Source organism: Boleophthalmus pectinirostris, unplaced genomic scaffold, assembly GCF_026225935.1.
Source record: "Boleophthalmus pectinirostris isolate CB_2022bp ecotype Guang Dong unplaced genomic scaffold, ASM2622593v1 HiC_scaffold_4, whole genome shotgun sequence".
Classification (NCBI taxonomy): Eukaryota; Metazoa; Chordata; class Actinopteri; order Gobiiformes; family Gobiidae; genus Boleophthalmus; species Boleophthalmus pectinirostris.
In genome coordinates this window covers 35318164-35334464 of record NW_026571353.1, presented here as the reverse complement: position 1 = coordinate 35334464, position 16301 = coordinate 35318164, and the positions used below count along the sequence as shown (strand labels likewise).

Below are 16301 nucleotides of genomic sequence, written 5' to 3'. Positions count from 1 at the left end.
ACATAAAACCTCGCGTACGTAAGACTCACTTCTGCAGGTTGAGGCTGAGGTTCCCGGTGCAGTTCTTGATCTTGTTCTGAGCCTCCAGGTGGTTCATGCTGTCGGTGGCGATGCCGTCGATGGAGAGGACCAGGTCTCCCACGGCGATGCCCCCTTTGGCCGCCTTCCCTCCGTCGGTCAGCTGCACACAATCACAACAGGTTTCATTAAAGACCCACGGAGCCTGGATTTACCGCAGGATTTATGGACTTATGTCTTCTAATGACAGAGTACAGATAATACTACATGATGGAGGTTCTCTGGAGCGTGTTCTGATGTGGTCAGGGCTCAGCTGCTGTTTAATACATGTCCTCCGACCACAACTAAAGCTGAAAATTACAAAGAAACACTTGATATCAAAAGAAAGAAAGTTTTAAAATGGCCACATCACTGTTATTATATTTAAGAGAAGTATTTATTGGATAATCAGGATTCTTTTCTGGTAATTAAAGCCACCTTATGCCACTTTTTAGGTTAGGGTTAGGTTGTGTTTTTTACACTGAAAACCGGGCTTGCCACTCCACAAATCCGACTCTTACTCTCCCCCTGCTTGTTTTCATGGAAATACTGTCCCCATGGCTATAATTATCCACAGTACAACATAAAACTTCATGGAGATGTCGCTTTGTCTAAAATGTTCTGTAGTATGGCATTAAACCCTTCTATCTTCATGGAGGTCAAACCAGACCAAGTTACAGGTCAGATCTGTGGAGAGGCGACCCTGCTCACAGTCAGAATGTCTGTTTTTCTAGGTATGTTTGAGCAATAAAACCACCTGTAATTGAATAAATGTAAGGTAGATCTGTTTAATGCCACACTGTGGAACATTCCAGGCAGAGCAATGACATCTCCATAGAAACAAGCAGGTGACGGGCCCCCAATTGAAAAGTTACACAGTGCACCTTACACTGCAAAAAACAAAATCTAGTAAAGTTAAGATGACGTGAATTAAAAAAAAGTTTCATCATTGTTTGTTTGTTTGTTTTTTAAATGTATACAGCACTTTCCACATACATTTGTGACACTTTACAGAGCTTTATTCAGTCACTCCAGACCCAGTGGTGGTAAGATACTACTGCAGCCACAGCTGCCCTGGGGCAGACTGACTGAAGCATGGCTGCCAATTGGCACCATCAGTCCCTCTGACCACCACCATCACTCACGCACTCACCACTTTCATGTGGTGAAGTGCCTTGCCTAAGGACACAACGAAAGGGTTTTTTTTTTTTGTTTGTTTGTTTGTTTTTATGACTGGCGCCCCACTGTGGCACCTGGAATTCCCAGCAGTCTCCCATCCAACTAACCAGACCAGCCCGGCTTAGCCTCTGATGAGATCAGGCTTTGAGAAGCTGATATGGCCATGATAAATTTCACTTGACTTGACTCACTTGACACTTATCTGACAGTGGAACAAGACTTTTTACTGTTAAAATATGAAAATACATCTTGCTACACTTAAAATAAGAAAAACAACAACTCTTTGCCCTTAAAATAAAAAACTAAATTGAATGTTGCTTAAATTAAGAAAAACACACTGATTACATTGGTAGGTCATTTTACCTCTTGAATCAACTGAAATAAAGTAAAATGTTCGTCATTTAAGTTATTTTACCTTTAAACATACTCCTGTCAATGAAAATGAATGACACTCCCCCTTCAGAGCGCTATAGCAACACAAGCAGCGTGCATCCCCCTAATGAAATGACTGCACATCACACCAGGTTTGTGAAGTTGTAGTGTATTGTTTTGTATCAGGTTTTAGTATATTTATGGAGAATTGTTGCACATGGATGAGCATTGAACAGGATCGCACTCCTGACCATTGGGGGGTTCAAATAGTGCACAGGAGAGATTGTTGGAATCCTGAAACGTGCATGGAGTTTCAATTTTGCCTAATAACCTCAAATAGTGGATACTTTTGACTTTTACTTCATTACATTTGAGAACGTGTATCTATACTTTCTTCCCCACTACATTTTAAATCTGGATAGGTACTTTTGGACATTTTTAGCACATTTAATTTGAGTTTCTGTCCGAACTTTGAGCAAAACAAATACACAAAAACAGCGATAAAAGTTACAAAATCAAATGAATCACTCATCAGCCAAATTTATTACCAAAGTCACTACATTTCATCCTTTAATTGTTCTAAAATCTCAGCAAATTACTTTTACTTTTTACTCTTTAAGCACATTTTCAAACAGGTACAAGTTGATTTTTTCGCGTGATCCTTTTTCATGAGTAACTTTTTGCCTTTGTATCTGTATTTTTACTTAAGCAACAAAACTGAGCACTTCATCCACCGCCGCCTTTACGACCTGCTGTTATACGAGACAGGAACCAAAAAAAAAGGAACACTAAAAAGGTCTCGTTCCCACAGTTTGCCGAGCAGGAAATTGTGGCGCACGTTGAGAGGCAGCGCCGCGACGCACACGCTCGCCGCTGCTAACATGTCCACATAAAACCCGGTCAAACTAAACTCTGCGATTCTTCTGCCAGTAAAAGGAAGTAACTGCGGTGCTAAAAAGGTGACAAATGACCAGTGGGGTTTGGCATCGCTTACACGTTCCACTTCAACAAGCCAGAAAACCAGAATCCAGTAGTTTTCATTGATGAATTGTATTTTAATGACGCTTTTACTGCCTTAAAATTTTGAAAAACAAGACGAAAGTTATTCCTCGCTCGACCCACATCCTAATTATTCACCGCAATGAGGTTATAAGCACTTTTCACAACTCTCTGAAACCAAAGCCGAGTTTTGCCATGACATCAACGAGCACGCGTCCTGATTCTTGGACAATAAAACGCTCAGACAGCACACAGTAGACAGTACCATATTTTTTGGACTATAAGTTCTCCGTCCCCGGTTTCCATCAGTTCCTCACAGGTTTCTTGCTCACTCCAAACTTTCTTTCTGCTGCTCGATTACTGTTCGGCTGCATATTTAACTACTTGCAGCAGGACAGAGGCTCTTTCTGCAGGAGACAGGCGCAGTAGAGTGAAGTGACAGTGGTACAGGAGGAACAGGAGCAGCAGATACTGACACACAAGACGAGAACCTCTCACGACTTCAGTGTGAAAATTTTAATATATAAGTCACATCAGAGTTTAAGTCACAGGAAACACCCAAACCACGAAAAAAAGTGTGACTTATAGTCCAAAAAATACGGTATTTCACAGTATAAAGAAGTGGACTACGTGAGTGTGACATCGTTGGGTCCAACTCAAATGAAGCTCATTTAGGCTAGAAGTTACAGGAGCGAATGTGAAGCTGAGTTCCATATTAGGCATAGGAATTTATTTAAAGACAAAACAGTGACATGAAAACACCAGGATCATGTCAACCTTTTAACTGGAAAGAAACGGAGGGACCACATCACTCTTATTCTTAAATCTCTGCATTGGTGTAGCCAGGCTGGTGCCACCTAGTGCCTCCACTCAATTTCATTTCTCTCCAGCGACCAGGTCAGGAATCAGAACACACTAGACGGTTTGCAAGAACCCTAGAAGTGCGAGTCCGGGCACCAGCCAATCAGCGGAGAGCCATATATTCTGTGTTGGCAACAATTCCCGAGATCGAGGATTTAAAACTGGAACAAAGAGAATGTTCAATGAATTTTATCAAGGAGAAAGACGTTATTGTCCTTCTTCCTACGGGATTTGGCCCATTACATACGTCACGACCAAATAGCAGTGATTGGTTAAATAAAATTAGAAAAGCACTCAGAGAGCGCAGACCTCCGCCAAGGACTGCAGTCCCCCTCATATTAATTGTGTTTTCCATAAATATTTGTCTCGTATCTTTCAATTTGGAATATGAAAGAGGATCCCATTGTCCATCCCTGAGTCAAATTTCATGGGGTTTGGTCAATAATTAACCGAGATATTGAGAAACTAAATTTTTGGCCCCATTTACCACAATGTTAACTAAAATTTCAAAGTGATCCACAATCCAGGATTTCTTCCGGATCACCCCCAAAATGAAATCAGTTCTTCCTTTTCACATTTCCAACAAATCCGGAAACTTTCATCAAAATCAGTCCATAACTTTTTGAGTTATGTTGCTAACAGACAAACAAACAAACAAACAAACAAACAGAGAAACGCTGGCAAAAACATAACCTCCTTGGCGGAGGTAAAAAGTACCCGCCTACCGACGAGTGAATGAATCCTAATGCTGCAAGGTCAGACAGTTTCCACAAAGTGAAACCGGCTGATGAATCAGGCCAGCATTGGCTCCCTGTACATTTTACATTCCATTTTCAAATTTGAATGATTGTTTTTAAGAGTCTTAATGGAATGGCACCTTCCTATTTACCTGAACTCCTTCAACCTCATCATGTCCCATCCAGAGCTGACATTAGAACTGCACAGTCACTGGAGCACTTTAAATCCTCGCTCAGAACGCACCTTTTTGCCTTGGCATTTGCCCAGAGTTAGGAAGAGACACTTTGGGACCTTGCTGTTATTATATTTTTATCATTATTCTGCTTGATTTGCTTATTGTACATTTTTATTTCACTGTAAATGTTATTCAGCACTTTGATAAGCTTTGGCTGTTTTAAATGTGCTATACAAATAAATTTGATTTGATTTTTGATTTGATTTGAGCGGGTTATTACAAATATTTTAAGACCAAAATGACGAGGCTCACAGCAGCGGTCACAGAGGAAGGAGAGGCATTTTTCCCATTTATACAAGTATATACAGTCTATGGTTGAGTAGTAGTTCCTCCAAGTACGTTTTACTTTTACTTGAGTAATTTCTTGGTCCAATACTTTGTACTTTTTTAAAAATTATTGTTATTTTGAAGTAACATTACCCTAGAATTTTTGGTAAAATGTGGGTCTGGCAAATGCTTTTCTCATTGGAGATGTTATTAATTTGTCTGGAATGTTTCGCAGTATGGCATTAAACCTTTCTATCTTCACGGAAACCAAAGCAGACCAAGTTACAGGTCAGATCTGTGGAGAGGCGACCCAACTCACAGTCAGAATGTCTGTTTTCTGGGTATTTTTGAGCTGTAAAACCACCTGTAATTAAATAAATGTAAAATTCCAGGCAGACATTTACTTTTACTTGAATATTCCTTTGCTCTGACATCTGTATTTTTACTTAACATAATCGAATGCTTCTTCCACTGCTCGGCTTCGGTTTGTGTTCAGTTATCTGTGAGTTATGTGGCAGATATGAGCGGCTGAACAGTGTGTCTTGGTGCAGTCTGTAAGCTCTGGGGAAAACGGGATAATTTGAAACAGACTGAAGCCACACAAAACGCTTAACAACAGCTCTGGAATTTAACACCAACCTCACTGCGTAACACGACTGTACACTACACTGTCTGGACGTGAGCCATGCTGTGCAGAACACGGGGAATTTGACGTTTTTAAAGAGCCCATATTGTCTCATCTATGTTATAATGTTTCCTCATTAAAAACAGACCTGCAGTTTTGTTTTGTTTCATTCACACAAATCCTGCATATTTAGGCTGAGTTCTTTTCTCAAACACAAACTGAAAACACTCCGTTCGACCTTCCGATGTCATGTGCTAATACAGGAAGAGCTCCACTGTGTTTTTCAACTCCATGCATACTTTCATTAGAATCATTTGGATCATTTCAGACCTGAGATTGCCAATCTCTATTAAAGGTGTCTGTTAGCTTGAACACAATCGCTTCATGACATCACAAGGTGGAACAGAGCATTTTGAGGTTTGGAGAAGTAGACAGACTAAGGTTACATTTACACTGAAACGTATCACTGTATCGGGAACCATTTGCATCCATACACGTCGTTTCTGTGTCCGCGATCAAAGTCTTCCCTATCCGCACAGTAACACAAAACCACCTGAAATATTAGTCACATGACTAGGCTGGCCTCACGCCATCATGACGGCAGTAAAAACAAGGAAGTGGAGCACCATGTCTGAAGTTGCAGCAGCCAATTTTGAGCCGAGGAAGATGGCAAGTGTGAAAACAGTCTTTTCGTGGACGGCGAGGTTCAGTTGTTACTGAACGTAACACTGGATTTTAAGACGAGCATGGCAACGCTGTTTCCCGTTTGCCTGTGGTTTGTTTAAACTGTTTTCCTCAATAGCGTCACATGACCGATGTCACGAACACGGAGAATCAAGAAAGCACAAGTCACAGTGACGTGGTCTAATAAGGACGCAACTAGAGCTCCTATGTCAGAGTATCAGCGTTTTCAGGCGTCCACACAGATGAATTCGTGGGAGTTGGCGGCACCAGATCGTTTCATCTCTGGAGCCATTTTCTGTTGGATTAGTGTGAACAAACACTGCTCGAATACGTACTAGTGTGGACGGAACCTAATACTAAAAGGATCCTCAAACATGTGTGAATGAAACAAAACACATTAGACACAGCAAAAAGCAACATCTAGGCAAATTAAAATCATTTAAATTAACAACATTTGACTTCATTTGAGTAGATTCAACTTGAGTAAAGTAAAGTTAATGATCTACCAGTGGACTAAATTTGCTTTTGTTAATTCAAGCAACATTAGATTCTGCAGAGGGAGGCCTATTGGATCAATGTTTTGAGATCCAACCAATATCCTGTTCTAAATGAAGAAATAGACTTCAGTCCATTCCTCTGAACCGGTTTTGTGCTTGCCTCCAATTATCCTTCAGTGTTTTATTGTCGATGCATTTGTTATTCACTGTGTTTTTATGTTTAAACAGTATAATACAGTAGGTATTTCTAGCTTCAACTTATTCACAAAAAGGTTGTACATTTTTTATGTATTTTTCTTCTCTGTGAATTGTAATCAGGTTTATTCTAATTCCAACAGAGTGCCTCAGACTTTTTGACCGCTTTTTACTTTATCACAGTAAGATTTTACATTTAAAGCTTGGTCATCTTCACTGTATTTTAACATTCGATTCTGTTTCCTAAGTGTAAAAGTTTTTCTTACGATAAGAAAAACGACAAGATGTGTTTTCATATTTTAAGTACAAAAAGTCTTGTTCCATTGGTAGATCTTTTTACTTCAAGTCAAGTGAAATTTACTCAAATCATGATAGAACTTTCTTAATTCATGTCATCGTAACTTGTTCGATTTGAGTTTTTGCAGCATAATCTGACTTAAAGGTTGTATAGAGGATTTTCCAAGGAACGAGAAATCCAGCGACTGTTTGTCCTTTTTCAAATGTTGCGCATGCGTGAAACCACCCCCCCTCCCCTACAGCTCCTACGTAGAAACGCCTCCTCCCGCCTCCTCCTTACGCCAGAAACAGGTTTGTTTACAGCCGGTGCTGCACATGACTTGTAAACAACTAACTACAGTGTTGGTTAGGCAAGACGGAGAAGTGAGGAGCGGGGGAGCGGGTGTGCGGACATTTTGTTCGCGGACGAGAGGAGAGCAGTGAGAGAGCGGAGCAGGGAGCAGAGGAGAGGAGAGAGGAGGGGAGCGGAGATTCCGTGCCCGGAGAAGTGAGGAGCAGGGGAAGAGCGGATCGGGCAGCGGGGAGAGGAGCAGGAAAGGGGTGCAGAGAAGGTTGCGCGGAGATTCAGTGCGAATGAACTAGCTACAACACGCAGCAGCAAGCGGACTCTTTCTTTGCCTTGAAAATTACGTTTTCAGACATAGGATATCGCTTTCGTGTCCTGAAAAACGTTTGTCCAGCTCTTGGAAATAAAGTACGTTTTCATAATAAGCAGAAGTTTCCTGTCCAGGAGTAATTTGTGGACCAGTGCGTCAGTCTTTAGACCCTGCGTCTGCTTCAGTTGCGCCATCGCTGGAATGAATCTTCAAGAATCACCTTAGTTTGGCTTCGCTGCTTTTCCCCTTGTCTTCTTCTTTCAGCGACCTCAAAAACGGACTTTCTTTTGCGGCGAACTGCTCCTGGATTCTTGTCGCCATTGCAACAAACTTTGTGCGAACTGTGAGGAAGATATAGGTCAAATAAGCCGCTAAGAACTGTTGCGTTGGTGGAGTAAACAGCGTCTGTGCGGCTTGCGTCTGTGGACTGCGTGACAGTCGTACGTAAACCACGTACCGGCGGCGCGCAGGCAAGTCAGTTACACTAGAAACGTAGGGAGTTTGATTGACAGCCTGTCAGCTCACAGATAACGAGGCAGTGTCGTTATCTATTGGCAAATGTTTAGCCCCACCACGTCCAGAGTTGATGAATTTTTATTCTCTTTTTTTTGGTCATCATAATTACAAGGCTACTGCACCTCTATAATCTATCATTGACAACTTGAAACCAAAAAAAATCCTCCATACAACCTTTAAATCTCACAGGAGTCCGTTTTGTGTAATACAGGACCCTTAAGTCAAGAATAAGAGTAAAATAACAGACCCCGAATGTAAAGCCTGAGCTCTGACCTGTGGCGTGTAGGACTATAGAAGGCTGTTGTAATGACAGAGCTTCTTATGAGGGGCTCATGGAGAGACTGAAAACTTAGAGGAGGTCAAAGGTCAAACATGTTCTGCACCATATACGGACGTAGGAACACGAGCGATCTCTGAAAACAGTCTGAATGGTCAAGACTGGAACTTAAAGGGCTCAAATTATGCTGTTTTCTGATCTGTTATAATGTCGTTTCCTCATCACAAACAGACCTGGAGTTGTGTTTTGTTTAGTTTCATTCACACATGTTTATCCAAAGATCCAAATATTTCAAACTCGTTATAAAATAAAGTCAAGATGGCTCTTTAATTCCACAAAACTCTCACTGTGTACGCCCCATTCCACCTACTGCAAAATAAAGGGATTTCTGCGTTTTATTGCTCTACAAAGAATGAAAAAACATGCCTCTATATGCTTTGACGGGGCTGGTTTCTCCACAGACCTGATTTGTAACTTTTCTGCCGGTCCATTACCTGCTTGTCTCCATCGTTATCTAAAATGTTCCACAGTATTGCGTAACATTTCTCTATCCCCACGGTGACAAGCGGACGACTAAAACAAGCCAAGTTACAGGTGAGATCTGTGGAGAGGCGGACATGCTCACTGTAAGAATGCATCTTTTAGTTATCTTCATAGCAAAAAAAAAACAACTATAATTGAATAAAGACACGTTTAAAGCAATACTGTGGAACATTCCTGGCAAAAAACAACAACATCTCAATGGAGACAAACAGTTGGCAAACACCCCACCAGAAAAGTTACATAGTGGTTCTTTAATGTGGAGTCTGATCATTTTATTATTGGAGTTTCAAGTTCTGTTTTTGTGTTTTTCACCTTTTACAAAAACTGTGGAACAAATGAACTAAACATACTGTATTTGTCGGACTATAAGGCGCACTTAAAATCCTTAAACTTCCTCAAAAAACGACAGTGCGCCTCATGTATTAATTCTGGTTGTGCTTACTGACCTTGAATCGGTTTTATGTGGTACACGGAGCTGAAAAATCTGTCAAAATGTTTTAGTACGACTTCGGTAAACTACGAAGCCGCACCGTTTGATGGATTGTCGGAGCATTGCGGCTACTGTTGTCTGGAGCCCCACTGAGTCATTTCCTTTAGTCTGACAGAAGCTGAACCGCATCAGCGCACAAGGAGCAAGCTGATTTTTTTTTTTTTCAGAGCTTATAGTTTATGCAAATGAGCCAGGTGGTTTTAAGTTTCATTTCTGTAAAACGTAAACAAATGTGCGCAAAGCTACATTAAACACATTATTATTCAATGTATATTTGAGTTGTCCTCATAGAAAATAAATAAACAAACTAAATAAACACATACACATTCATAATTCACATTCACCAAGACAGGGAGGCAACGCCGGGCGAATTACACCATGATCTGCCGATGGACCGTGGATGCCTGGACTCAGGGATCAGTCGCAATTAAAGCTGGGTATCATTAAGAAGTTGCCGATACATATCTCGATGCAGTGCACTTTCGGATCGAAATGATATATTTCAAATCAATTCAATACGGTTCAATAAAAAATAAAGTCTAAATCATGGCTGTGATACTAAAAGTTTTTGTTAAAGCACTTCTTGTGCAAAGTTAAAATGAAACACAAACATTTTAATCAGAGTGAAAATGCCAAATGTGTTACATAAACGAGTTTCTTTTCTCTAAACAAGCAACAAAACTGTAGCACTATAAAAAAATAATTTAGTAAAACATACCAAAAAGATACTCTTAGCAATATATCGATACAGCAGCCCAAGATATTGACTCTGTATCATCACATTAAACAATACGATATATCAATATTTCAATATTTTTGCACACCGTTTGTTTCTCTTAATGCGCCTTGCGTATGAAAATAAACGAGAGAATTCAACATTACTGATATTGCCCCTTATAATCGGAAAAATATGGTAATTCAAATTGATTTAGTTTTAAGAGCAATAAAATACAACATTTTTATTTTATTCTGGAGTGGAAGGACTTTTCCACTGGCCTTTTTACACAAAATACTCAATTGTAACCTATAATTAAAATCCATGCACGCTCTACCCTACACGTGCACACTCCCGCACGTGCACGCCCTTCACACGTGCACGCCCCCACACAAACACAGACCCACAGCGAGCGCGGTTAATAACAGAGGCTCTGCTCCCGGATTAGTGTCAAAGCTCCACGGCCCCAGCCTTTTATAGCCACGTTAGGGCCCCACACGCAAACCGCCGCCGCAGAGACACAACCTAAAACGACACAGGAGACAGGTGAAGACAGGTGAAGACAGGTGAAGACAGGTGAGGCGGTTAGACGAGGATGTGGTTTCTTTTTGCGCGCTCATTTAATCATGGCTCCAATTTTGCACTTGGATAAAAAAACTGAATAGTGGCAAATTAGCGCAAAGATTAAACGATGAGTCCTCCGCACACGACTCGAGCTCACGTCTTTACGGAGTTTTATTCTGTGTAAAAGCAGTCTACGCTTCTACAAACAAGTCCTGAAATGCATATTCTTGGATTTTTCTAGCAGGCTTCAAGTTTGTGCGACAGGTTTTCATGATTCCCTAAGAAACTTGTGAAAAAAAAGTTGAGAAATATGTAGAAAAATCCATATTGTCCAAAAAACTCTGCACGATTTACACGCAATACTTTAAAGCTGCACGATGTAACTTTTTGGTTGGGTGTCCGTCACCTGCTTGTTTCTATGAAGATGTCATTGGTCTGCCTGGAATGTTCCACAGTGTGACTTTAAACATCAAACTCTACCTTACATTTATTAGGTTACAGCTCAAAAATACCTAGAAAAACAGACATTCTGATTGTGAGCGGGGTCGCCTCTCCACAGATCTGAGCTTTAACTCAGTCTGGTTTGGTCTCCATGAAGATAGAATGGTTCAGTGCCATACTGCTCAACTTGGAATGTTCCACAGTGTGACATTAAACATCTGTGGCTACATTGATACAATTACAGGTGGTTATTGCTAAAAAATACCAAGAAAAGAAGTATTCTGGCTGTGAGCGGGTCGCCTCTCCGCAGATCTGAGCTGTAACTCTGTCTGGTTTGGTCTCCATGAAGATAGAACCGAAAAGTTACTTTTTAAAATCAGTGGTATGTTGTTATGTGTAGGGCTGGGTACCATTTTTTTCGATACCAATACTTTAACCTGCTTTTCGATACCAGTTCCTGAACAGTTCTTTCTGTCCCTTATGTTTCACTTTTTGTTTTTCTTTGTAAACTGCACTTTATTTCACAGATCACGTGCTCTTTGTTTTGATAAACAACTTTACGCTTTTTCTGCACGTTTATCTCAATTCTCAAGGTCTAAAAATGGCCGCCCATTCAAGTCAAAGGGCCGAGCTCAGTGGTGCATGGCTCCAGATTCGCCTTTAGTGCAGTGAGGTATTTCTGGTGACTGTGGGCTGATTAAGGATGCGCAGTAGTGCTCTTTTCTCCCGCGAACACACGCCAATGACCGCGAGCGCACACACAGAGCGCAGTCTTATGTATCACGCGAGAGGAGCTAGAGCGGCGCAGAGAGGAACCGAGCGAACGATTATAAAGCTTTTTTAAGACAACTGAAGGACTTTGAGCTGAGAAAAAGTTTATGATCTAAAAATTTGTAAAAATCGCCACAAAAATCCAACATTTTTGAAGGTTGTAGGTGCTCTGTCAGCTGAACACGAGCAGTTTGTGTTTACATTGCCTCTATGAGAAAAATCTTGTCTCACTCCAGGAGATTTTTTCACTGAAGTAGGCAAGGCAAGTTTATTTATACAGCACAATTCGTACACAAAGTAATTCAAAGTGCTTTACAGAATAAGAAATACATTAAAATCATAATAAAAACAAATCAAAACATAAATAATCATAAAGATTAAAATTAAAAAAGAGAGACATAAATTGGAGAGAAGAGTGCGGAATGAAAACCTTTCAGTTATTTGCACAGTTAAACAGAAATGTTTTGAGTCTGGATTTAAACAGCGTCACAGAAGAGTCTGTCTCACATGTTCAGACTGTTCCAGGTTTTAGCTGCATGAACCTGAAACTCTGACTCCCCTTGTTTAGTCGTGACTCTGGGCACCAGCAGGAGGCCGGTCCCTGAGCTCCTCAGAGTGTGAGATGGTTCATATGACACTAACATGTCACAGATGGACTTTGGTGCTCGGCCATGGAGACACTTGTACAAGCAGAGCTGCTTTAAAGTCTATTCTCTGAGGCACAGGAGCCAGTGCAGAGACCTGAGCACAGGACTTATGTGCTCGTACTTCCTAGTTCGAGTCAGGACCCGAGCTGCAGCGTTCTGGATGTTCTGGATGTTCTGCAGCGTCTCACAGCTCGTTTGGAGAGACCAGTGAGCAGAACATTACAGTATCTAACCTACTGGAGACAAACGCATGGATAAGTTTCTCCAAGTCTGATTTAGACAGTAAACCTTTGATTTTTGCTCTGTTTTTTAGATGGTGAAAGGCTGCAGATGTTATTGATTTGATGTACCAGTAAGTGGCCAGTACGTCAACTGGAGGCAGCTACAAACTATAGCCTATCCAGTTATTCTAACAGATCCATGGTTTATCTGGAAGGAGGAGGAGGATTATGTAGAACTCTGCACAAACTCATTTGGCTGCATCTTTACACAGACGCGCTCCACAATAGGTACACTTACGACCCCACATTTATATCAACTTTTCGTGTTTGGCTGCGTCTTTACACAGACACGCTTCACTCTGGACATCACCGTCCTCTTTTACCAGGACCAGGAGTTTGTTTCCTGTTACCTGTTTGGCTTCAATTAAACTAATTAAACAAGCCCATTTTCTGTTTCATCAAATCATTATCCGAGCCACAAAACCCCAGCCTCATCTCAGACGCACGCTCTGCCGAGTGGAACAACACACAAACAAAAGAACTTTATTTAAACTGCAGTGGAAACAACAGTGACCACAGCCCAGATCCTGACGGAGACAAAGAGAGAGAAAGAAAGAAAGAGAAAGAGTGTGGAGGGGGGAGGGCAAACTCATCAGGGAGTCTCATAACCAGGACTTTTTTAGACTTTACTGTAAACCAGGAGCCAGTTTGGATTTTTATTCACAATCTGTAAATGAGAAAATTTGCGATAATGATATAATTGAGGTTTTTACAATACGTGTACCTATGTGTTTCCATTCCATGTATTTGAGAAAAATAAGCTTTGTCCTAGTCCAGATATGTTGTATAAGCAGCTCTCGAGGTCAAAATAAGTCTGCTCAGTGTTAAATTATAAAGCGCACTAGTTGTTGTCCAATAAGTTTCATTTGGTCTTCTGATAATTTATGTTATTAGGTTCTTTTACTCAGACCAAGAGTTTGTTTTCATACCAGACAGTTCCGACTGCTCCCTGTGGTCTTCGTGATATCGTATCGTCAAAGTTCTCGCAATAATATCATGGATCATCACAATATATCAAATTACAAGTCTCTTTGCTTAAAGGTTGTATGGAGGATTTTTTTTTTGTTTCAAATTGTCAATAAAAGTTTAAAATAACATTACAGAGACGCAGCAGCCTTGTAATTATGATGACCAAAAAAATAAATAAATGAAAATCTATCAACTGTGGACGTGTTGAGGCCAGATAAACATCAGCCAATAGAAAACCAGGCTCCCTCATTTTCTATTGGCTGTTAGGTTGTCAATCAAACTCCCTACGTTTCTAGTGTAACTGACTCGCAGCGCACGAGTCAATTATGTAGAGGTTCTTAGAGAATTTTTCAAACTGTCGCTTCCTCACAGTTCACACAAAGTTTGTCGCGATGTCGGACGAGAATCCACGACCGGTTCGCCGCGAAAGAAAGTCAGTTTTTTGAGGTCGCTGAAAGAAAAAGAGCAGGGGAAAAGGAGCAAAGCCAAACTGAGGTGAGTCTTGGAGATTTCTTCCAGCGATGGTGCGACTGAAGGAGGTGAAGGGTCTAAAAACTGACGCGTCGGTCGATAAATTATTTCTAGACAGGTCACTTCAACAGTAATTCTGAAGTTGCACTGGTTGTAAACAAGTGTGTTTGTAGGAGGGAGGTGGTGTCACACATGCACAACATTTGAAAAAGGACTGTCGCTGTATTTCTCTTTCCTTCAAAAATCCTCTATACAACCTTTAAATTAAGAGTTATGGTGCAGCAAAAAACAAAATAACAGAGAGAACTACATAGACCATGATCCTTTGCTCCATTTCAGTGCAGACTACAAGAAGAAATAACAGTTCTAAGCACTTTTAAGTCTTAGTTCTTCGGATTAAGTCTTGTCAAGGCATTTTAAGAGGAAAAAGTAGTGACGGGCGAATGAGACGGAGCTCCGGAGCGCGTCTTGTTCTTTCTGAAACAAACTGCTCGTCTCGCAGCAGCCGCTCACGTGACCAAAGGGTGGAAGTGTCGGTCCCTCCCCCCACTGCTTCGCTCTGCGTGTCAGTCGCTTCAGTGTATCGAAGCGTTTCATTGGCTCGGCGAATGTTCCGCTCTGCGATTGGTTCAGAGTGTTCAGCGCACTTCTGTGGTTTGACAAGCGCTAAACTGCCACAGTATAAAAGATGCATATTAGAGAATTTCTATGTTATAAGCATTTCTCATTTAAAGTGTTAATCATTTAAAGGCTGATTCATGTAAAGGAAATCATGACATAGTATAGAGTTATCAACATGTGCTTTTGTTCTGTCTTGTTTTATTGTGTTCAAGCTGTATCAGTTGATATGAATGATGTGTCGGCTGACTCAGTAAAATAATGTACCAGGAGAAACAACTATTAATGGTAAACATCATGAGGTTAACACAAGACTCTGGGGAATGACTAGAGGCTATCGACCACCTAGAGCACAGGTGTCAAACATAAGGCCCAGGGGCCAGATCCGGCCCTCCAAGACCTTTAATGTGGCCCTTGGGTGATTTTCTACTAAAATATTTTAATTATATTTTCTATTAAAATATTGGTAATTTTCTGTAGTGTTTATCATAGCAGCGTCTCCAGCGTCTCTGTACGTGGCCCCTCCCACCAGAGCAGCACAAATGAAGACTTGTCTCTTTCCAAACGCTCTTAAAGGACGATCGTTTTGACTGTTGACTGTGACACCCTCATCAGAAAAATGTCCAACATGAGAAAAGTGAACGCCGAGTGCAGGATTTTCCAAGAAAAACTGACTTATTCCTATTTGAATACAAGTTTCAGGTTGTTCATAATATTATAATATTATAATAAGAAAGAGTTCATCAATTTAAAAAAAGATTTCTGTAATAGATTTGTGTTTCTCTGCATGAATATTTGAACTTATTGTTATTTTTGGGGTTTATATGACATGAGTTTTCTGATCCGGCCCCTTTGGGATCAAAGTAGGTTGGATACGGCCCCCGAACCAAAATGAGTTTGACACCCCTGACCTAGAGTATGAAATCAATGTGTAATTAGGGGCTGTGTCAGCGGAAGCTTGTCAGTCATGAGATAACATGTGAACAATATGTAATATAATGAATATAATCTATTGTGTGATAATTATGTGATGCTCTACAATAAAAGGACTTGGAGTAGACGAGAGCCTCAGTAGTTTAGGGAGGCTGTCAGTACTCTTCTAGTCCTTGGCCAAGTAAAACGAACCACTGTGTCTCTGCGTGTTCTTTAATGATTGAGGTTAGGGTAAATTCCCTGACAATGCACCAATATTTCTTAAAAATGTTGAGTAGTGAGGAGTATTGTGTAAAGTTAGTGGTGATTTTGGCGACTTTTGGCGACTTTTGGCATTTGTTTCATTTTCGATGGCATCTACAAGTGGAAAAAAGCGATCCATGGTTTGATCTAATTCCACCCAACAAGGAAACACCTATTTTCTTATTTACAGCATGTTATTTATGTTGCTCTTTACATATTA

General features: G+C 40.7%; 1 protein-coding gene across 1 annotated transcript in view; it reads right to left on the bottom strand.

Annotated features, from left to right (window-relative positions):
• Positions 1–16301, bottom strand: part of pdlim5a (PDZ and LIM domain 5a) — a 209212-nt gene that overhangs the window by 143050 nt on the left and 49861 nt on the right. The window contains 1 exon segment of the mRNA XM_055161738.1: positions 30–181. Coding sequence (XP_055017713.1) covers positions 30–181 — 152 coding nt within the window.